The 24,973-nt window shown below is 42.3% G+C and overlaps 1 protein-coding gene across 1 annotated transcript in view; it reads left to right on the top strand.

Moving 5' to 3' along the window:
• The first annotated feature begins 210 nt into the window (after positions 1-210).
• LOC114673005 (nitric oxide synthase, inducible-like) overlaps positions 211-24,973 on the top strand; it is a 45,314-nt gene continuing 20,551 nt past the window's right edge. The window contains 4 exon segments of the mRNA XM_077971031.1: positions 211-255; positions 1,468-1,548; positions 22,222-22,284; positions 23,532-23,720. Coding sequence (XP_077827157.1) covers positions 211-255; positions 1,468-1,548; positions 22,222-22,284; positions 23,532-23,720 — 378 coding nt within the window.

Genomic DNA, 24,973 nt, shown 5'->3' with positions numbered 1-24,973 from the left:
TGATTTTGGGGGCCCCGAGATGCGGACAAGCTGTCTGAATGGAGCTGTTTGGGTGACTCAGAAGTTACTATGATCAGTTGGGGCTTGAAGTTGTAGGGTGTGATTACACTGATGGGATAGTAGGGGTCCCAGGGGCAGGCCTGATAACAGGTTGTGTTGGATGCATAAAGGGACTTGGAAAGTTAGGATGATATTCGTGATTACGGGGCCATGTATGGGCTTTTCATTGCCCATGTAATAGGTGAATTTGGAAATGTAAGAGAGTAAAAGCTGGATTACGTGTCCTGTTGGGGTATTTTTGGTCCTATCAGAGATGGGTAAGTTGGCTACTGATTGTATATTTAGAAGCTGGAAAGGGTCTTTTCCTTCATAATGGGAGTGGTAGGTTAAGTTTGTGAAGAACCAGTTTTTTTTGAGGGAACGAGAGTGGCAATGTAAGCAGTAGCTGATAGAGAGACACAAAGCCAACAGTCACTTGCCAGGGAAGGATTGGACTGGTTTAACAGAGAGAGGGTTAAGTTGAGAGTCTTTTAGAGGTAATTAGGAGCTAGTGGAAGGGGAGGGGTGACTATGTGGGGTATCCAAGGAAGCAGGAGGGATAGATAGGCAAAGAGTAAGCAGGAAGGTAAAGAGAGTGCCCTGGAAGATGAGATCATTTTATCTAGTCTGAGTTAAAGGAGGAGAAAATTTCTCTCAGAAGAAAGGATGATAGAAAAAAAAGGTTGATGTGACTAGGATTTTTGTTCCTGCAGGAGCTACAGTATATAGTCCTACTGAAAAGAGTGTGGTTAGTATGCCGCTTAATAATGTGATGAAACAGTAAAAGAATTCCATTAAAGGGACAAGGTGAGGTGTTAAAGATTTATGTAGGTTTTCACTTATCTTTTTTTAAGTAGGAAGGGGTTTTTCCCCAGGATCAGCTGTAGGAGCCTTTTTAGTCTGGGATGTTTCCTTCCGAAATAGGAGACACACGTCCTCCAATGGTTCACAGGTGTTTTGAGGCTGGTCTGGCTGATATTGGGACCTGAGCTGTGTGTCCCGCAGGTTCCTCAGGGGGTGTCCAAAGTTTAACTCGGGTATGGTGAATCCAAGATTCCACTCCTGCCACCTTAACTGCAGTGGGGGTAGAGACAATTACTGAGTGTGGTCCTTACCACAAGGAATCCATAGATGAGGAGGTAGATGGGAGATACTTGACCATTAAATTCCCTGAGTTACCGTGGCTTTAAAAGTCGGACCATTGTCACTTTGTAAACTTTGGGGAATCCCAAATCTAGGAATTATTTCATGAATTAGGACTTTAACCACTACCTGAGCCTTCTCTGCCTTGCAAGGGAAGGCTTCTATCCAATTTGTAAAGGTATCAACACAGACCAACAAGTATTGAAATCTCTTTGACTTAGGCATATGGGTGAAGTCTAACTGCCAGTCCTCTCCAGGATAGTGCCCTATTCTTTGTTCCCCCAGAGGGGCCTTATGATGGACCAAGGGATTATTCCTTTGGCACACTTCACAGGCTTTGACTACTTGTCAGATGGTCCGGAGGAGGTTTGGCCCTGTAAATAGGAATTTGGCCATTTAATGGGTGCTCTCAATACCCATATGAAAAGTTTGGTGGAGGATCTCAAGTATTTCCCATTGGCTGACTTCAGATGTGAGTATCTTTCCCTCTTCTGTTGTTAATCACCCCGAGGGGAGAAAAGTATACCCCTGTGAAAGTTCCCATTCTGTTTCGGCCAGGGAATATTGGGGCTTCATCTCTTGTAGAGGGTTGTTCCATACCAAGGGTCCTTCCATAGGTATTTCTAATGGGAGGTTCTACGTGGCAGCAATTTTGCCGTCAGTGTCTGCCCGACGGTTTCCTTCTGCCTTTTCTCCTTTACCTTTTTGATGGCTTCAGCTGTGTAAGACTGCCACCTCCTTGTGTTTCTGCACTGTGTGCAATATAACTCCATGATTTCTTTGTGGTATTTAATAGGGCTTCCCCCAGAGGTTAGGAACTCCCTTTCTTTCCATATTGCAGCATGGGCATGTAGGATTAGATAAGCATACTTGCTATCTGTATACACATTTATTCTTTTTTCCTTTCCCAGTTCTAAGGTCTGGGTAAGTGCCCCTAGTGGGGGAAGAGGCTTACTTTCAAGTATTGTTACATCATTAACTATGGCATAACCTGCCCTTCATATCCCATTCTCCACAAATGAACTTCCATCAGTATACAGGTTAAGGTCAGGATTAGCTAAGGGGACTTCTAAGAGATCCTCTCTGGCGGCATAAGTCTGGGCTACAATTTGTTGGCAGTCATGCTTGTTTGGTTCCCCTTGCTCTGGGAGAAAAGTAGCAGGGTTGAGGGCTGCACACGTGAGTATTTGAAGCACCAGTCCCTCAGGAAGTAGCACCTGGTATCTAAGGTACTACTTAGCTTAGATATCTCCTAAGCTGTCTGATAGCCATAAACTTCCTTTGGCACCTAGTATGCCATTTACATACCCACAGTGAAGCCAGCCTTTTGCTACTACATCAATTTCCTTACTTAGGCATGCCACTGGTTGTGGGATTGTCCCACGAGTCAGAGTAAGGACTCCGAGAGCTGTTCCTGCTCTCTCTGTGACAGATAAAGAGAAGTTTTGTCCTGTGGAAAGGCTTAAGGCTGGAGCTTGTACTAGGGCCTGCTTTAAGATTTTGAAGGCTGTTTCTGCCACTGGTTCCCATTCTACTAGGTGAGTATTTGCACTCTGGGTCTCCTTGATTAGAGTTTAGAGTGGCCTGGCCATCTTGCTATATCTGGGGATCCACACTTGGCAAAAGCCAGTGATCCCAAGGAACCCCCACAACTGTTTTAATGTCTTAGGGTGAGGACAAACCAGTATAGACTGTATTCATTATTGACTGAGGGCCCTTGTTCCTCTGGTTAAGATTTGGCCTAGATATTTGACTTTTTGTAGGCAGAGCTGGACCTTCAATTTAGATGTCTTGTACCCTTTATTAGCTAGAAAGTTGAAGAGATCTAGAGTAGCCTGCTGGCATGAGGCTTCTGAACTGGTAGCCAAAAGTAAATCATCCACATACTGAAGGACCAGAGAGCCTGGACTTGAGAAGTGCCTAGATCTTGGACCAGTGCCTGGCCAAACAGATGAGGGCTATCCCTAAACCGTTAGGGCACAACCATCCACTTGAGGGGATGCCTGGTCTGGGATCCTCAAAGACAAAGAGAAACTGGGAGTCAGAGTGCGGGGGAATGCAGAAGAAGGCATCCTTGAGGTCCAGAACAGTGAACCATTCTGCCTCCTCTGATATTTGAGACAGCAGGCTATAGGGGTTGGGTACAACTGGATATAGAGGAATTACTGCCTCATTGACCAGTCTAAGATCTTGCACTGGTCTCCACTGACCATTCAGTATTTGTACTCCTAGAATTAGGGTGTTGCAGGTACTGCTGGATTTTCTTACTAAGCCTTGAACTTTAAATGTCTAACAATAACCTGTAATCCTTTACGAGCTTCTGGCCTTAAGGGATATTGCCTTTGATAAGGAAAAGTGGTGGGGTCTTTTAGCCTGATTTGGACTGGGTGGGCGATTTTTGCCCTTCCAAATTGTCCTTCCAATGCCCAGACTTCAGGGTTGATTCCCTCCTCAAGTACGGGACAACAAAAGGGTAACTTGTTCCCCATATTCATATAATAATAGCTCCAGCTTTGGCTAATACATCGCTCCGTAATAAGGGTGTGGGACTTCCAGGCATAACAAGAAAGGGATGTGAAAAGAGCTAAGTCCCCCAATTACAACTGAGGAGATGGGAGAAATACCTGGTTACAGGCTGCCCCAGGATTCCTCGGATGGTAACGGACCTTGGGGATAGCCATCTGAGGCAGGAGATTAACACTGAGAAAGCTGTGCCAGTATCCAGGAGGAAGTCAATTTCCTGGTTCTCAATGGTTAAACTTACCTGGGGCTCGGTGAGAGTGACGACATGAGCTGGCGCTTTCCCCAGGCACCCTCAGTGTTGTTGTTGCCTCATCTGGTTGGGGGCTGCTGGTCCAGAGAAGCTTTGTCCTCTGCGACAGTGCACCTTCCAGTGATTGCCTTGGCATAGTGGACATGGACGATGGGGTGGCTCGTTTCTCACTGGACAATCTTTTTTAAGGTGTCTTTGCAAGCCACACTGATAACAAGCCCTACTAGTAATTGGCCTGCTCCATTTTCTGTCCTCTCTGAACCACCAAAGTTTGTTTGTCTGAGGGCCATGACTAAGGCTGCAGCCTTTCTCTTATCTCGCTTTTCCTTTTCGGCCTGTTCCTCTTGGTCCCTGTTATAGAACACTGAGGTTGCTAGGTTTAATAATGCCTCCAAATTTTGTTCAGGGCCCAGGGCTGTCTTTTGGAGCTTTCTCCTGATATCTGTAGCTGATTGGGTAATAAACTTATATTTTAGGATCAATTAAACCTTACGGGAGTCAGGTGACAGGGGAGTATATTTTCTTAAGGCCTCCTATGGCTGTTTGAGGAAGATGGTAGGATGTTCTTCCTTTCCCTGAATTGTGGTGGATGTTATTGAATATTTCATGGGCTTTTTCTTAACTCTTCTTAGTCCTTCTAGAATACAGGTCAACAGATGTTTGCAACTCCAGTCCTCGTGGTCTGAGTCTAGGTCCCTGTGGGGCTCCATACTGGGGATGGCTTGCTGACCAGTAGGGAATTTGTCCCTTTCTTTGGCTGTCATTCTTTCATTTACTTGACTAAGATACCAGGTATCTCCAAACTCTCAGGCTGCAGCTAAAGCCGCATTCTTTTCATTAAAGGCCAGGGTTTGATCTAACAATAGCATGACATCTCTCCAAGTGAGGTTGAAATTTGCTCTAGACCCTGTAAGACATCTATATACCTAACAGGATCATCTGCAAACTTTCCCAGGTCTACCTTGATCTGCTTTAAATCAGAGAGGGAGAAGGGGACATGTACCTGGGTCAGCTCAAATTCCCCCTCCTCCCCTCCACAGCTTGAACGGGGCATAACCAATAGCCTGGGGCATTTTGTGGTCCCTTGGAGATTTCTTTGCTTGTTTCCTTCTGGGTGGGGGAGATTAGAGTAGGGTTATCATTAATAGGAAGAGGAGCTGTAGGGAGGCTAGGATATGGAGGTGAGCTGAGATGTTCTCTTGTGGAATGTAAATTGGAAGCTTTGCATAGTTGTGGATTATCCTTCAATAAAAAGAAAGCTTGGACGTAAGCTTTTTCACTCCATTTGCCTTCCCTCTTACAGAAAAGATCAAGCTGCAGGATAGTATTGTAATTTATACTTCCCTCAGGTGGCCATTTTTCTCCATCAGAGAGAGAACATTGGGGCCAGGCCATAGTGCAGAAAAAGATAAGCCACTTCTGTTTCAAGGTTTGCAGGTCAAATTGGTCTAATGGTTTAGGATGCATGTCAAGGGTGAGCTTGTTGATGCCTGAGTGTTTCCCATATGAAAGAAAAAACCACCCACAGTTTTGGTCTGTTTTTTTCCCTGCCCAAGAACCCACAATGGTCCCTGGACCCTGCTGTTCAAAACAGTTGTGCTCACTGAAGCAGCAGCAGAAACACTGTCTTTCCTCTTAGACCACAAAGAGGACCAAAGAAGGTCAGAGTTAGTGGCCCTTACCAAAGCATTCTTGAAAACCTGTTAGTTGGAGTCCTTAGTGTTTTCCCCTGTTGGTATGGGGACCTTATCCTTGTCCTATAAGATGATATGCCTCAAAATTGAGTAAAGGGCTGTACCCTGAAGGAGGGAAGAGTGACTCCTTTTGTCCTCACTTCTCACGATATAAATAGAAAGGATATCTCCCCTATTTTGGAGTCTATAATTTCTGAGACTCCCCATATCATAGCTTTGGGAATAGCCTTTGTTAGACCTGCTAGTCTAAGGAGGGATCCTAAAATTCCAGATAGTCCCCCCACAATGGGGCTTTGGGCAAAAATTATGTCATTCTGATTGGTGAGCCTGGATGCCTAAAGAAGGGAACAGAGTCCCAAAATTTATATTAGAAATCATCCTTATAGGAGAAACTAGAAGAGCGCCAGAGACAGGGAGTGGTTTTTAGAGTCAGGAATAGCCTCGGAGAAGAGATGTTAGAAAGTTTGTCTGACAGGCATTAGGACTCAGGAGGCAAGGGTCAGGATAGATAGGATAGATCGGCAAGTCTCACTTGGGCAATGTAACTTTGAGAGTTCTGCTCATGGCTGAACTTTCTGTCGGAACCCCAGAGCTGAATGGCTTTTCTCTCTGTCATCCCTTGGCTCAGCCTGGAAGTGCAGGAAAAGTGGAAGCTGGTTCCAGACAAATCAATACTCCCGACTCCAAAGGGTCAGATTTGTTAGAGAACCTTTTCCCAGAAGGCCTGACACCTATGTCTTTAGTCTGGTGGCCGTGATAGTTGCTTTTAAGGAGCTGACAGGTGCCCGGTATTTAGCCCCCAAATTCTAAGGAAAAATAGGACAGAATAGCAAGCAAAAGGGGTCAGATGGTACTCACCATGTGGCTATATCCTGGATGAGCCCTCAAGATGTGTCCAGACTTGGTTCCTGCCAGTGGGTTTGTTGTCTTGCTGACTTCAAGAATGGAGCCGTAGACCTTTGCAAGGAGTGTTACGGCCCTTAAAGATGGCATGGACCCTAAGAGTGAGTGGTAGCAAGGTTTATTGTGAAGAGTGAAAGGACAAAGCTTCCACAGCATGGAAGGGGACCCCAGTGGGTTGCTGCTGCTGGCTTGGGTGGCCAGCTTTTATTCCCTTATTGGCCACTCCCATGTGGCATTTCTGTCCTATCAAAGTGCCCTTTTTTTCATCCTTTTAGAATCCTGCTGATTGGTGGGTTGTACAGAGCTCTGATTGGTGCATTTTACAGAGTGCTGATTGGTGCGTTTTACAGACTGCTGATTGGTGCATTTTACAATCCTTTTGTAAGACAGAAAATTTCCCCAAGTCCCTGCTTGGCCCAGGAAGTCCAGTTGGCTTCACCTCTCACTCGTATAGGTCAATTTATAGAAAAAAGCAAAACCATAAAAATCTCAATGAGGTAGGAGCTAAGAACCTCTGTGTCAGATGAAGAGACAGGAAGGTCAAGAGGGAGAAGGAGAAGATTTGGTAAAATTATTGAAAAGAATGAGAGAACTAAACAGGGTTGGGCAAGCTAAAAGCATCAGGCAAGGCTGAGTACTCAGATGAGGTTGAAAATATTTAATAGTTACTTTTTTATTTATTTGTTTATTTATTTATTTATTTATTTTGAGAAGAAATCTGACTCTGTCACCCAGGCTGGAGTGCAGTGGTGTGATCTTGGCTCACTGCAACCTCTTTCTCCCGGTTCAAGTGATTCTTCTGCCTCAGTCTCCTGAGTAGCTGGGGTTACAGTCACCCACCACTATACCCAGCTAATTTTTGTATTTTTAGTAGTGACAGGGTTTCACCATGTTGGCCAGGCTTGTCTCAAACTCTGACCTCATGATCTGCCTGCCTTGCCCTCCCAAAGTGCTGGGATTACAAGCCTGAGCCATCACATCCAGCATTAATAGTTACTTTAAAACAGGGTTAATCAGGGGGCACCCAAGATGGCTGAAGAGGAAGAGCTTCAGCCTCCAACTCCCAGCGTGAGCGACACAGAAGACGGGTGATTTCTGCATTTTCATCTGAGCTTTGAAGACAGCAGTGGTTCTCCCAGCACAGAGGTTGAGATCTGAGAACGGACAAACTGCCTGCTTAAGTGGGTCCCTGACCCCTGAGTAGCCTAACTGGGAGACATCACCCACTAGGTGCAGACTGACACCTCACACTTCACACAGCTGGGTACACCCCTGAGATGAAGCTTCCAGAGCAAGAATCAGAAAGCAACACTCGCTGTTCAGCAATATTCTATCTTCTGCAGCCTCCACTGCTGATACCCAGGCAAACAGGGTCTGGAGTGGACCTCAAGCAAACTCCAACAGACCTGCAGCTGAGGGTCCTGACTGTTAGAAGGAAAACTAACAAACACAAAGGACACCTACACCAAAACCCCATCAATACGTCACCATCATCAAAGACCAAAGGCAGATAAAACCACAAAGATGGGGAAAAAGCAGTGCAGAAAAGCTGGAAATTCCAAAAATCAGAGCGCATCTCCCCCTCCAAAGGAACGGAGCTCATCGCCAGCAATGGAACAAAGCTGGACGGGGAATGACTTTGACGAGTTGAGAGAAGAAGGCTTCAGTTGATCAAACTTCTCAGAGCTAAAGGAGGAACTACGTAACCAGCGCAAAGAAATGAAAAACCTTGAAAAAAGAAAGGATGAATGGATAACTAGAGTAATCAATGCAGAGAAGACCTTAAGAGAACTGATAGAGATGAAAACCATGACACGAGAACTACATAACAAACGCACAAGCTTCAGTAACTGACTCAATCAACTGGAAGAAAGAGTATCAGTGATTGAAGATCAAATGAATGAAATGAAGTGAGAAGACAAATGTAGAGTAAAAAGAGTAAAAAGAAGTGAACAAAGCCTTCAAGAGATATGGGATTATGTGAAAAGACCAAATCTACGTCTGATTGGTATGCCTGAAAGTGACGGGGAAAATGGAACCAAGTTGGAAAACACTCTGCAGGGTATCATTCAGGAGAACTTCCCCAACCTAGTGAGGCAGGCCAATATTCAAATTCAGGAAATACAGAGAATGCCACAAAGACACTCCTTGAGAAGAGCAACTCTAAGACACGTAATTGTCAGATTCACCAAAGTTGAAATGAAGGAAAATATGTTAAGGGCAGCCAGACGGAAAGGTCGGGTTACCCACAAAGGAAGCCCATCAGACTAACAGCAGATCTCTCAGCAGAAACTCTACGAGCCAGAAGAGAGTGGGGGCCAATATTCAACATTCTTAAAGAAAAGAATTTTCAACCCAGAATGTCATATCCAGCCAAACTAAGTTTCATAAGTGAAAGAGAAATAAAATCCTTTACAGACAAGCAAATGCTGAGAGATTTTGTCACCACCAGGCCTACCCTACAAGAGATCCTGAAGGAATCACTAAACATGGAAACGAACAACCAGTACCAGCCACTGCAAAAACATGCCAAAATGTAAAGTCCGTCGATGTTAGGAAGAAACTGCATCAACTAATGAGCAAAATAACCAGCTAATATCATAATGACAGGATCAAGTTCACACATAACAATATTAACCTTAAATGTAAATGGACTAAATGCTCCAATTAAAAGACACAGACTGGCAAATTGGATAGAGAGACAAGACCCATTAGTTGGCTGTATGCAGGAGACCCATCTCACATGTAGAGACACACATAGGATCAAAATAAAGAGATGGAGGAAGATCTACCAAGCAAATGGAAAACAAAAAAAAAAAGCAGGGGTTGCAATCCTAGTCTCTGATAAAACAGACTTTAAACCATCAAAGATCAAAAGAGACAAAGCAGGCCATTACATAGTGGTAAAGGGATCAATTCATCAGGAAGAGCTAACTATCCTAAATATATAGGCACCCAATACAGGAGCACCCAGATTCATAAAGCAAGTCCTTAGAGACTTACAAAGAGACTTAGACTCCCACACACTAATAATGGGAGACGTTAACACCCCACTGTCAACATTAGACAGATCAACGAGACAGAAAGTTAACAAGCATATCCAGGAATTGAACTCAACTCTGCACCAATCAGACCTGATAGACATCTACAGAACTCTCCACCCCAAATCAACACAATATACATTCTTCTCAGCATCACATCACACTTATTCCAAAATTGACCACATAATTGGAAGTAAAGCACTCCTCAGCAAATGTAAAAGAACAGAAATTATAACACACTGTCTCTCAGACCATAGTGCAATCAAACTAGACCTCAGGATTAAGAAACTCAATCAAAACCACTCAACTACATGGAAACTGAACAACCTGCTCCTGAATGACTACTGGGTACATAATGAAATGAAGACAGAAATAAAGATGTTCTTTGAAACCAATGAGAACAAGGACACAACATACCAGAATCTCTGGGATACATTTAAAGCAGTGTGTAGAGGGAAGTTTATAGCACTAAATGCCCACAAGAGAAAGCAGGAAAGATCTAAAATTGACACTCTAACATCACAATTAAAAGAACTAGAGAAACAAGAGCAAACACATTCAAAAACTAGCAGAAGGCAAGAAATCACTAAGATCATAGCAGAACTGAAGGAGATAGAGACACAAAGAAAACCTTCAAAACATCAATGAATCCTGGAGCTGGTATTTTGAAAAGATCAACAAAATTGATAGACCGCTAACGAGACTAATACAGAAGAAAAGAGAGAAGAATCAAACAGATGCAATAAAAAATGATAAAGCGGATATCACTACCACCCCACAGAAATACAAACTACCATCAGAGAATACTATAAACACCTCTACGCAAATAAATAGAAAACCTAGAAGAAATGGATAATTTCCTGGACACTTACACTCTCCCAAGACTAAACCAGGAAGAAGTTGAATCCTTGCACAGACCAATAGTAGGCTCTGAAATTGAGGCAATAATTAATAGCCTACCAACCAAAAAAAGTCCAGGACCAGAGGGATTCACAGGCGAATTCTACCAGAGGTACAAGTAGGATCTGGTACCATTCCTTCTGAAACTATTCCAATCAATAGAAAAAGAGGAAATCCTCCCTAACTCATTTTATGAGGGCAACATCATAACTGATACCAAGAGAATTTTAGACCAATATCCCTGATGAACATCGAGGCAAAAGTCCTCAATAAAATACTGGCAAACCGAATCCAGCAGAATTTCAAAAAGCTTATCAACCATGATCAAGTGGGCTTCATCCCTGGGATGCAAAGCTGGTTCAACATATGCAAATCAATAAATGTAATCCAGCATATAAACAGAACCAAAGACAAAAACCACATGATTATCTCAATAGATGCAGAAAAGGCCTTTGACAAAAATTCAACAGCCCTTCATGATAAACACTCTCATAAATTCGGTATTGATGGAACATATCTCAAAATCATAAGAGCTATTTATGACAAATCCACAGCCAATATCATACTGAATGGGCAAAAACTGGAAGCATTCCCCTTGAAAACTGGCACAAGACATGGATGCCCTCTCTCACCACTCCTATTCAACATAGTGTTGGAAGTTCTGGCCAGGGCAATCAGGCAAGAGAAAGAAATAAAGGGTATTCAGTTGGGAAAAGAGGAAGTCAAATTGTCCCTGTTTGCAGATGACATGATTGTATATTTAGAAAACCCCATCGTCTCAGCCCAAAATCTCCTTAAGCTGATAAGCAACTTCAGCAAAGTCTCAGGATACAAAATCCATGTGCAAAAATCACTAGCATTCTTATACACCAGTAACAGACAAACAGAGATCCAAATCATGAATGAACTCCCATTCAAAATAGCTTCAAAGAGAATAAAATACCTATGAATCCAACTTACAAGGGATGTGAAGGACCTCTTCAAGGAGAGCAACAAACCACTGCTCAACGAAATAAAAGAGGACACAAACAAATGGAAGAACATTCCATGCTCATGGATAGGAATCAATATCGTGAAAATGGCCATACAGCCCAAGGTAATTTATAGATTCAATGCCATCCCCATCAAGCTACCAATGAGTTTCTTCACAGAATTGGAAAAAACTGCTTTAAAGTTCATATGGAACCAAAAAAGAGCCTGCATTGCCAAGACAATCCTAAGTCAAAAGAATAAAGCTGGAGGCATCACGCTACCTGACTTCAAACTATACTACAAGGCTACAGTAACCATAACAGCATGGTACTGGTACCAAAACAGAGATACAGACCAATGGAACAGAGCAGAGCCCTCAGAAATAATACCACACATCTGCAACCATCTGATCTTTGACAAATCTGACAAAAACAATAAATGGGAAAAGGATTCCCTAATTAATTTTGAATTAATATACAAAAATTAATTCAAGATGGATTAGAGACTTAAATGTTAGATCTAAAACCATAAAAACCCTAGAAGAAAACCTAGGTAATACCATTCAGGACGTAGACATGGGTAAGGACAAACTGCTAAAACCCAAAAACATTAATTTTTAGATAAAGAGTATTAAGGAGAGTTGGTAAAAACAATTCATTACAAAGTTAATTTTGTGTGTGTGTGTGTGTGTGTGTGTGTGTGTGTGTGTAAGTCTGGCATTCATTTACAAAAACTGATTTACTCTTTTTCCAGGGAAAAATATGTATTTTTGGAAAAAGTAAAACTTTATATTATCATGAAAAAACAGTATTTGTGAAGAAGCATAAGCTTAAGCATTGTTGTTGCTACAAAAAGTCTGACCCTACTGCAAAAAGTCAAACTTGGAAATTTGGGAACATTATAGGAAAAACTTTGCAAATGAGTGTGTTCTTTAATCCTGCAATTCTAATTTAGGAATTATCATAAGAAAATAATGATGGATACATGCAAAGAATTTACTATGTGTAATAATAAAAACAGAAAATAATCCAAAAGGCCAACATTAGGAAAATGGTTACATAATTTATGGTTTATCTGTATTATGCAATATATGCATAATGTATTTTTAAAAAATCAGACTACATGGGAAAACTACATGCAATCTACTAACGAGTAAAAAAGTTACAGAATGTTTAGTGATGTGTGATTTAAATTTTCTTTTTGTCTTGTTGAACTATCCATACTTTTTAAAATGAGCACTATGACAAAAGCACATTAATCATAGTCTGCCTTGGATTATACTAACTTGAGTACCTTCCTTACTTTCCTCCAGAACCTCGATTATAAACTCCTACAGGCCCACGTTGGTGTTTTCATTTCTACACTCTACTGTGACGAACTCAGAGTTGGTCCTCAGCAGCTAGTTTAAGGAATGGACGAACATATCTTTTATGATTATTTTTCAAAAAGCAAGTGATTACAATGGGTTGCATTCTAGTGATTCCCACACATTGTGTGTGTGGGGTGCTCAATGTCTATACATTAAAGGCCATCACTTACAAAGGTTCTCAATGCATTCCTCAAAATGTATATGTAAATGGACTGTATGGAAATTAAACAAAAGGCTTGAGGCCGGGCACAGTGGCTCGCGCCTATAATCCCAGCACTTTGGGAGGCCGAGGTGGGCAGATCATGAGGTCGGGAGATTGAGACAATCCTGGCTAACACGGTGAAACCCCGTCTCTACTAAAAATACAAAAAATTAGGCAGACGTGGTGGCAGGTGCCTGTAGTCCCAGCTACTCAGGAGGCTGAGGCAGGAGAATGGCATGGACCCAGGAGGCAGAGCTTGCAGTGAGCTGAAATCGTGCCACTGCACTCCAGCCTGGGTGACAGAGCGATACTCCTTCTCAAAAAACAAAAAAACAAACAAACAAAACCAAAAAGATTACATGTCCTGAAGGACTAAAAAATCTTACAACTGTCTTACTGTTGAACCTGTTACCAACAATATAAAGGATCTCTAGGAAAGTGTTTCTAAGAGTACACATAATATATAGTTTATGATCAATGTATATCATAGTTTATGAAACTTATCACATAATATATCACAAGTGAGATGATGACAGGTATCATTAGATGGCTCCAAACTGGAAAGCCTTCAGCTTCAATGAGATGCCCATGGGACTTAACATTGTCAGTAGTGTTCAGTTGTGAAAAAGTTTCCAAAATTGTGTATGAAATGCTAGAATAGATCATTAAAGCAGAGGGGAAATGACTTCACCTAAAAAATATTTAAAATTATAGATTGAGATCAGCATAAAAATGTTGAGAGTCCTTAAATAATTTAACATTAAAGCAATGAGTTTGTATATGTATTATTATTTATAATATATAATTGTTGGGACAAGGGAGGGGGCAGAGATAAGTGATAATCAGGAAGAGAAATATGGAGAGCTTCCAAAGTGCTGGTCTCAAACTCCTGACCTCAAGTGATCCACCCACCTTGGCTTCCCAAAATGCTGCCACACCGGGCAGTCTCTGAATTTTTAAAAAATAATGAATACTCTTAATATATTTTAAAAATACAATGGTACAAAAATAAAGGAAAATGTTTAAGATTATTTTGTTCTTTACAATTCTCTTGGTTCTGTTCTTTTTTAAATTAGTTTAGGAATTAAGTTTTTTGGGAGAGCTCCAAAATGATGAAATTTGAAAATAAGCTCTATTAGGTACACTATTAAGTAGAAAGAGCCTCTCAAGTTTTCTCCTAGGCTATTTGAAGTTATTTCTTTTGGGAATTTTTTTCTTCCTAATTCTGTCTCATAAGACAAAGTACTGGGAGGTACAAAGGATAGTGATTTAATGGCACTGTTTTCCTAACACTGAAATATTTTCATTTGAAAGAAGTTGGTCACTCTTCAGAAAAGTAATTATAAAGTTATTTTTACCCTTAGTTCATTTGATTTCTTAAACAGCAGTTTTCTTGACAGAAATTTACTGTGTGATGACAATGCATAACTGGTTCAGTGAGATGAAAATCCAATAATCAGTTTATGTTGAGGCTGGATGTTGATTTACTACAGGGTTATACACATGAATTCCATAAAACCCAAGCAAACTTCATGGCAATACGGGAAAGGGAGAATCTCATGGGATCAGTACCAAAAGATATTAAGTTGCCTTTCATATTATTTTGTAGAACATTTATTCAGATTTGGCTTTAGGATATGTTCACAGTTAATTACAAATTGAGTGGCAGAACCATGGTTGAGATTTCAGGATTTCCAATTCCCATTTCACTGTCTTTTAAGCATTGCTGCTACAATGTCATCCTAATCTACTTTTCCATTTTTATCTCATGCTTCCCCTTATTTTATCATTGGCTCCTGCCAACTTTGACTTTCCTGTCTTAATTCCAAGTACAGCTTAGATGGTATCGTCATGGTTCTCTGATCTCTTACCACCCACCCTAAGAATTATAATGTTACTTTTATGATCCTCTGCAGATGTGTCAAAGAAAATAATTTTTTTTTTATTATAACATTACCAGCTCAGTCATGGGGACCCCAACCCAACAGCACTAGAGGAATAAAAACATAGACACAGAAATAGTGCAAAATGGGATCGGGGGCTAACAGTCCTCACAGTTGAGAGCCTCAAACAGAGTTTGACCCACCTATTTATTGACAGTAAGCCTGTGATAAACATCATTTCTGCAATTTATAGATTAACTAAAAGTATTCTTTACAGAGAACAAAGGGACAGGCTCTGGCTTGTTTTCTGCAGCTGGGACATGTCGTTAAGGTACAGATCACTCATGTCATTGTCTGTGATTTAGGAATGCCTTGAGCAGTTTTCTGCCCTGGGTGGGCCAAGGGTTCCTTACCCTCATTCTGGTAAACCAGCAACCTCCAGCATGAGCATCATAGCCATGATGAGCATGTCACAGTGCTGCAGAAATCTTGTTTACAGCCAGTCTTGGGGCCTGTTCCCAGCATGTCCTCCTTTTTGTTTTTGCAGGGCAATAAAAGCAAAGACGGCTTTATCAAGGTTGAGCTACTTCTCACAGGAGTTGGGATCTGCATCTGCAGACTACACAAAGACAAACAACACAGATTAATAACACAACCATCATAGAAATCACAGAGCCTCCAACTGTTTTGAAGGATTTATGGCTGCCAATCCATCTGCATCTCCTTCAAGCACTCCGGTTCCTGGCATTAAGGTCAGGTGTGCCTGGAATGCTTGAAATATTTGTTCACTTAATTTTGCAACATCCAAAGACAAGTTTGTAGAGTGTCCTTCTAGAAGCTTTTTTATTCTTTCCCATTCATGCTCTGATTCATTACAAGGGTGAGGAGTGATACAAAAGTTAGAAGTATTCCAGTCATATTTTAGCTGCAATCTATATTCCAAACTAGCTACTTGATCTCCCAGCCATATTACAGTTTGTCAGAGATCATTGATTTGATTAATTATCTTTTGGTCTATTTTAGTTTGAGAGTTACACAGCAGAGTATAATTCTTTCACCATTTATTTACAAAATCTGCTGTGAACTGCTGAATGTGGTGCAACTCTAGCTGCTGCAGCAGTAGCTGTAACAGTGATCAGTCCCATAATAATCAAGATTTAAGTAGCAGTGAAATGTCAAGATGTCTTCAGAATTTTCTGAAGAATTTCAGTAATAATATGTACAGAGGTAGAGGCTTCCCAAGGATGGGAAAGCTTCACCGGTAACCATACTCCTTCTCGAGTGCTCACTACTAGAATTGAGTAATTAGTATTAAACAAGCAAGAATTCACACAAGAGAACAATCTACATTCCTGGCAAGTTACATGATAATTAGGGATGTCAAACTTTAGATTGCCCATTACCAACAGAAAAGGAGGATGAACACAACTTTGTATCCAAATTGTATTGTTTTCAATAAGTTCTAAAATGTAATTAGGATTATGTTCTGAATGGCATAGTATATTTTCCTTCCCAAATCTTGATCTTGTCAGGAGCCATTAATAGTTTCCACAAATCCTTATGTTTAGCTCCTACAGTGGGCCATATCATTTGAGGTTGAGGAGCCACTATGTCACCATATTTCCAGATAATAGGAAATCTTGCCATACTTCTCATCATTTCTACCATCTGATCATTTTGTTCAGACCAGTTGAACATAGTGTGACCATCACATGCAGACTGAGAGGTGCAATTCATGCTAAACATCCCCTTAGGGGACCAATCAATAATGATTCCAAAGGAATTGTTGCACAGCACCTCTGCCTGTTCTGCAATGCAACCTTCCCAAACGAGTATGTTTATTATTTCTGACCAGGTCCAATCCTGTTTACAAATAGGTTTTCGAGGGTGGTATGCCTCAATTACAGGAGCAGATTCATTATGGTAAATACTGAGACCAGAAAGCCCGTGTAACTGTGTCATAGAGTGATTACATCCAGGCATTATTGCCAGCCAAGAACAATGGCAAGGGGGTAGAAAACTAGTGGCCTTTCCCAAACGGATGGGCAGATATTCAAATCCTAAAGAAATATGCATAGCAATTCCTTCCTCATGTGGGTGAGATGGGCCTCTGTCATCTGTAGGACCAGCCATCCAAGAGCTATCATTAGTGTATACCTCCATGGTGGGGGGGGGTCCATCCAAGTTACAGGTCATAGAAGTGGTGGAAAAGGTAAATGTGCCCAGTAAGTATAATTGTTCTCTGGGTCAGCCCTTGCTGAAGAAATACTCATGGCAATGGTAATCACCGCTATCATAGCTATCATTAAATTACTCATTGTCACTGGTTGTTCCACTTTCCTCAGGTTTTCTTCCACTATCTGCGACAGCTTCTTGATCTGTCCCCAAGTAGGTGGCTGCGTTCAACAGGGGTTGCTCATGACAGTTGAGGTCTTCCTCAGCATCAACTTGGACAATGCTGCCACCAGTTGGACTTCAGGATCCTCCCAAAACCTTTTCCTTGGTATCTGGCTCATAGTAGGGTTTTAGATGTCTTGATGGCACCCAAATTGGCTGTTGATTCGGTCCTGGAGAAACACAAGCATAACCTCTGCCCCATGTTGTTATTTTACCTGTTTCCCAACCTTTTGTTATTGGGTCTTTCCACTAAACCTGTTGTTCCACTTCTGCCTTTGCAGCTGGCTTCTGTAAATGTTGTTCAGCTGCTAATAACAATTGGCCTTTAGGCAGGTTCAAAAAATTAAAGCTAATAGATTTAGTTGCATGTGTGCAGTCCTATAGTTACTGTCTCCTCCTTTCTGTTTTTGCAACTGCTGTTTCAGGGAGAGATTCATTCTTTCCACTATGGCTTGTCCTTGAGAATTATATGGGACACCAGTAATGTGTTTAATATTCCATATAGAGAAAAATGTAGCTAGAGCTTGGCTAGTGTAGCCTGGGGCATTATCTGTTTTAATAGAAGCTAGAATGCCCATCACCAGAAAACACTGCAAAAGGTGACATTTAACACAGGCAGAAGACTCTCCTGATTGACATGTAGCCCAGAAAAAGTGAGAAAAGGTGTCCACACATACATGTACATAAGCTAGTCTCCCAAACAAGGGAACATGTGTGATATCCTTTTGCCAAAGAGAATTAGGTTCCAATCCTCGAGGATTAATTCCTCCTGTAAAAATGAGGAATGCACCATTTGGCAAGTTGGGCATCACTGGATAATAGCTTTAGCTTCTTTCCAGGTAACGCTGTATCTGTGTTTGAGACCAGAGGCATCAACATGGATTAAATTGTGAAAGTGTCTAGCATTAGATATTACAGTAGCAACTAGGTGATCAGCCATTTGATTCCTTGCAGTCAAAGGTCTTGGAAGAGGTGTATGAGCCCTAATGTGAGTGATGTAAAAAGGGTGCATTCAACTCCTACCTGCTGTTTTCAATTGGGTAAATAAAGTCTTCAGTTGCTCATCTGTGTGGATTCATAGCTGAGCATTTTCAACTAACTGTGTAGAATGAACCACATATGAAGAATCAGAAATCACATTAATAGGCATATTAAAAGCAGTCAATACCTCAATTACAGCTACAAGCTCTGCTTTTTGAACTGAAGTACAGGGCATCTGAAAAACTTTACCTTTTGATTCAGAATAAGAGGCTTTACCATTACTAGACCCATCTGTGAAGACATTCTCAGCACCTTCAATTGGTTTGAATGTAGTTATTTTAGGGAGAATCCAATTAGTTAATTTCAAAAATTGAAACAGTTTTGTGTTAGGAAAATGGTTATCGAGAATACTCACAAAGTCAGCTAAATGGATTTGCCAAGTAAGACACTATAACAGCTTGCTGTATTTGCTGTTTTTGTGCCTTCGTGAGAGGGACAATAACTTTCCCAGGACCATATCCATGTAATTTAACAATCCGAGTTCTCCCATTTCCTATCATAGTATGATTTGATCCAAACAAGGAGTCAAAGTCCGTGAATTAAGATGTGGAAGAAAAAGCCACTCTATAAGATCTTGCTCTTGAACAATAACACCAGTAGGTGAATGCTGAGTTGAAAAAATTAGCAAATCTAGAGTCTTCTCTGGATCTATTCTATTTGTTTGGACCTTATGGACTTGCTTTTCGATTAGCTACAGCTCTGCCTCAGCTTCTTTTGTTAATTGCTGAGGGCTTGTGAGACTAGGGTCTCCTGTAAGGATAGAAAACCGATTACTCATGGCATAAGTAGAAATGTCTAGAACAGGCCATATCCAATTATTGTCCTCCAGTAATTTTTGAAAGTCGTTCACCATTTTCAATTGATCCCTATGTATGGTTACTTTCTGTGGCACTGTTGTAGTGTCATTTACTAAGGTCCCCAAGTAGCAGTAAGGAATAGTAGTCTGAATTTTGTCAGGACCTATAATTAAACTGGCATGAGAAATTGAATTTTGCAAATGATCATAACATTGGAGTAATATTTCTCCAGTGGGGGCAGCACAAACTATATCATCCATATAATGAATAGCATAACACTGTGAAAATATTTTATGAGTAGGTTCAATTGCTTGCCCTACATAAGTCTGGCAAATGGTTGGACTGTTTAACATGCCTTGTGGCAACATTTTCCAATGAAAATGCTTAGCAGGCTGCAGGTTGTTTGCCACAGGAATCATAAATGCAAACTGTTCACAGTCTGGCTCAGCTAAGGGGATAGTAAAGAAACCGTCTTTTAAATCTATGACTATTAAAGGCCATTTTTTTGGAATCATAGCAGGAAAAGGCAGTCCTGGCTATAATGCCCCCATAGGTTGTATAACTGAATTAATGGCCCTTAAGTCAGTTAACAGTCTCCATTTACCTGATTTTTTCTTAATTACAAAAACTGGGGAATTCCAAGAGAAGATCGTTGGAGCTATATGTCCTTTTTAAAGCTGTTCTTTAACTAGTTCATTTAAAGCCTCCAGTTTCTCTTTATTCAGTGACCACTGTTCTAGCCATATTGGCTTGTCTGTCAGCCATTTTAATGAGATAGGCTCTGGAGGCTTAACAATGGCCGCCATCAAAAATGGTATCCTAAGCCTTGGCGGAAACTTTGTTTTTCCACTTGAAGTGGTTCCTTCAAACCTTGCGAATTTTTTCCTAGTCCCAAACCAGGGACATACCCTATTTCATTCATCATATGTTGACTTTGAGGGCTGTATAATTGTTCTGGAATTAGAACTTGTGCTCCCCACTGTTGTAATAAATCTCTCCCCCATAAATTTATAGGTACAGAAGTTATAATTGGTTGAATAGTTCCAGGTTGTCCATTAGGCCCTTCACAATGCAAAATATAACTACTTTGATATACTTCAGGGGCTTTAGCAACTCCAACTATGTTGAATTGAGTGGGTTGAATTGACCATATGGACAGCCAGTGCTGTAGAGAAACAATTGAAATGTCTGCTCCCGTATTTACCAAACATTTAAATTTCTTTCCCTAAATAGTTATTTCACAGGTAGGACACTTATCAGTAGTTTGATTTACCCAGTAGGTGGCTTTCCCTTATTTATTTGTACTGCCAAATCCCCCTGTTCTTTTAGTTTCACTTTTTCCTAGTCTCACATATGGTAAAATCAGAAGCTGCACTATATGCTTTCCCAGTTCTGCCTTCCAAGGAACAGAGGTAGAGATAATGATTTGAATTTCCCCATTACAATCTGAGTCAATTACTCCTGTATGAACCTGCCCTCCTTTTAAATTTAAACTAGATCTTCCCAGAAGTAGTCCTACCATTCCTCCTGGCAGAGGTCTGCAGACTTCTGTTGGTACTTTCTACAGTGGCTCTCCAGGCAGGAGACTCACAGCCCTGGTGCAACACAGATCTACTGTGGCACTACCAGCTGTGATAGGGGACAAGCATTGTACAGGGGTGAGGGAGTGGCCTGAGCCAGGAATGCTCTGGTTTGGAACAGGGCCTGGGATGGGCCCCTCATGGTGTTTCCCAAAATCACATTTCCATTCTTATCAAATTTAGAATGACACTGATTGGTCTAATGCTTTCCTTTCTTAAACTTTGGGCATAGACCTGGTTCAGCAGTTTTCTTTTTTCCAACAATGGGCAGTTGAACCCTCTGATTTTTTCTACATTCTCTCTTCATATGCCCATGTTTCCCACAGTTGAAATAAGCTCCAGGAAACAGAGCATTTCCTTTACCCACTCTCAGTCCTGCCATGGCTTGTGCCAACAGAGTAGCTTTATGTAGATTACCTTCGATATTGTCAAAGGCCTTGATATAAACAACCAAATGTGCTTTCCCTCTAATAGGTCACAGAGCAGTCTGGCACTCGGGATTAGCATTGTCAAAAGCTAATAACTGCAACACTATATCCTGAACAGCCGAATCAGCAATCACCTTTTTAAGATTCCTGTAACTGAGCTATAAAATCTGCATAAGGTTCTTTCAGCCCCTGCTTAACAGCACTAAAAGAAGGATACTGTTCTCCACCTGAAGAGATTTTTTTCCCAAGCTCTAATGCACACTCCTCTAAGCTGATCTATAGCATCATCCTGCATGACCACTTGTGCGTCTAACACAGCCCAGTCACCGACTCCCAAAAATTGGTCTGCAGTTATATTACTTGGAGGTTGAGCTTGTGCATTGTGGACAGCTTGAGTAGAAGCTTCATCTGCCCACCAGGTCTTAAACTGTAAAAATTGAGCAGAGTCAGACAGGCTTAAGTAAGAATGTCCCAATTAAAAGGGATCATCTGACTGGGGGTAGCAACATTCTTTAACAGATGCATCACAAAAGGAGAACCTGGTCCATACTGATTGATAGCCTGTTTAAACTCTTTGAGTAATTTAAAGGTAAAAGGTTCAAATGTAGCCATAACATTCCCCTGTTGATGTGGGAGGTGTATCCTGACAGGGAACTGCCAAGCCTCTAAATCACCCTCTCTTCTAGCTTGTTGAATTCCTGCCTGAATAGAACTAAGGGTGGTTGCTCGGGGCACTGCTCCAACAGTCACTGGGGTGACTTCTTTTTACCCAGTGTCCTCTGGAAAAGAAAGATCCAGAGGGTAGGGCCATTCTCTATCTTCAAGATATTGAGGGGGTGCCAAGGGGCAGGGACAAACTTCCCCTTCTTGGGTCTCTTTAAGTGGTTGACAGATGTGTTCTTTTATCTTTTCCACAACATTATCACACTCCCCCTTTTCTTTGTCTCCTTTCTCCTTATCATCAGTGTGAAAACGTTCCAAGGTGGAATGAATCAAAGCCCACACTGAGCAGGCAGTTATGGGAATATCCTCAGCACCATCCTTATATGCCTTTTTCAGTGTGCTGCCTACGTTTTCCCAGACCTCTACATCCATAGTTCCTTGGTTCGGAAACCAGGGGCAGTATTTCTTTCTCTACTGCACTAAAAAGTTGCAGAAGTCGGCTAGTGCCAACCTTCACTCCTCCTTTTCTGAGGAGCTGCCAAAGCAGACTCAAATAAGCCTTGTGCCTGCTGGACCCTTGTCCCACTGTTACCCTGATGCTTCCGAGTTCCCCTTCTTACTCATCACGGGGATTGCTTAAGAGCACTTGGGTGTCCTCCAGCATAGTTCCATGTTCTCCAACCATCACTCCGGTGGCCCTTCAACCCAGGTTCGAGCCCCACATTTGGAGGCCACTCGCCAAGGCCAGCTCAGTCATGGGGACCCCAACCCAGTGGCACTAGAGGAATAAAAACACAGACAAAGAAATAGAGTGCAAAGTGGGATCAGGGGCGGACAGCCTTCAGAGCTGAGAGCCTTTAACAGAGTTTGACCCACCTATTTATTGACAGCCCATGATAAACATTATTTCTGCAGTTTATGGATTAACTAAAAGTATTCTTTACAGAGAACAAAGGGACAGGCTCTGGCTTGTTATCTGCAGCAGGGACATGTCCTTAAGGCACAGATTGTATGCCATTGTTTGTGGTTTAGGAACACCTTGAGCGGTTTTCCACCCTGGGTGGGCCAGAGGTTCCTTGCCCTCATTCTGGTAAACCAGCAACCTCCAGCGTGAGCATCATAGCCATCACAAGCATGTCACAGCGCTGCAGAGATCTTGTTTATGGCCACTTAAGAGTGGCCATGGCCGGGCGCGGTGGCTCAAGCCTGTAATCCCAGCACTTTGGGAGGCCGAGACGGGCGGATCACGAGGTCAGGAGATCGAGACCATCCTGGCTAACACGGTGAAACCCCGTCTCTACTAAAAAATACAAAAAACTAGCCGGGCGAGGTGGCGGGCGCCTGTAGTCCCAGCTACTCGGGAGGCTGAGGCAGGAGAATGGTGGGAACCCGGGAGGCGGAGCTTGCAGTGAGCTGAGATCCGGCCACAGCACTCCAGCCTGGGCGACAGAGCGAGACTCCGCCTCAAAAAAAAAAAAAAAAAAGAGTGGCCATAACAGGTTTTCACCATATTAGCCAGGCTGGTCTTAAACTCCTGACCTCAGGTGATCCACTCACATCAGCCTCCCACAATGCTGGGATTACAGGCATGGGCCACAGTGCCCGGCCCACCTGAGGCTTCTTTTTTCTTCCCCAGCTGCCTCACCATCCTGGTGGAACTCTCCTGTGAAGACGGCGAAGGCCTGAACTACCTGTGCGGGGCCTAGGGAGAACCAGGCAACCAGCCAGCCCTGGTCCAAGGCATCCTGGAGTGTATGGTGGACTGCCCCGTGCCCCACCAGACAGTGCACCTGGAGGGCCTGGATGAGAGTGGTGAGCCCTGGGCCAGGGAGTCAGTGCTACCTGGCATCCTCCGGCCCCCCTACCTAGCTGAGGGGCTGAGCCTGAGCCTGCCGGTGACAGCCATCCCTGTCTTTCCTGCTGAGAGGCTTGGCAGGCCACCAAGGCTTATGTGAAAGCAGCTGTGGAAACAGTCCCAGTCCCTGGAAACTAAGGCATAGCTCCCTGGCCTTAGTTTCCCCAATGATAACAATACCGCCAGTATATCCCCCTCAATGCAGTGGTCAAAGTCAGAAAGTGGGATCAGCTGGGCATGATGGCACAAGAGTTAGAGACCAGCCTGGGCAACATAGCAAAACCTCGTGAACACAGGAGTTAGAGACCAGCCTGGGCAACAGGGCAAAGTCCTGTGTCTGCAAAAAACTTTTAAAAAATTAGCCAGTTGCGGTGCCATGTGCTTGTGGTCCCAGCTTCTCAGGACGCTGAGGTAGGAGGATTGCTTGAGCTTGGGAGGTTGAAGCTGCAGTGAGCTGTGATTGCACTACTGCACTCCAGCCTGGGTGACAGAGTGAGACCCTATCACACACGCACACACAAATTGCCTTCCTATTTGTACTAATACATATATACACACACACGCATATATATGTGTGTGTATATATATGTTTTTTGGCGGGAGGAGGAATGGAGTCTTGCTCTGTCACCCAGGCTGGAGTGCAATGGCTCATGCCATTCTCCTACCTCAGCCACCCAAGTAGCTGGGACTACAGGTGCCCGCCACCATACCTGACTAATTGTGTGTGTGTGTGTGTGTATTTTAGTAGAGACGAGGTTTCACTGTGTTAGCCAGCATGGTCTCTATCTCCTGACCTCGTGATCTGCCCTCCTCGGTCTCCCAAAGTGCTGGGATTACAGGTGTGAGCCACCGTGCCCGGCCTGTACTACTATATTTTTAACATACCCTCCATATAAATCTTTAAGAGTTGATTTAGTTTTATTGGTGCATACTCATTTAATGTTTTCTCAAACAATATAGTAAGTATAGTAAATCATTCCCCCTCCATATTATCTTCAAAGCCAGATGAAAGCACACTCTAACCCACAATGTTACTGTCTATACATGACCATTGACTAGTTCACTGTTACAGCTAGCTAGCTAGGTCTCCCAGAATGGAAGTATATTACCCAGTGATGAATATTAGTCAACTTCGCCAGGAAATAGCAAGAGCTATTAGATATTTTCAGAATTTTATAATGCTGACAAAAAATAAAAATAAAAAACAAAAAAGTAAAACAAGTCCCTATAGCATGGCATTTATTTCTCAGATTTTACTCTTTGTCCTTTTAAATACATGTGCACATATCCTAT

The sequence above is a fragment of the Macaca mulatta genome, chromosome 16 (assembly GCF_049350105.2).
Source record: "Macaca mulatta isolate MMU2019108-1 chromosome 16, T2T-MMU8v2.0, whole genome shotgun sequence".
NCBI lineage: Eukaryota > Metazoa > Chordata > Mammalia > Primates > Cercopithecidae > Macaca > Macaca mulatta.
This window is presented reverse-complemented; position numbering and strand designations above follow the sequence as displayed.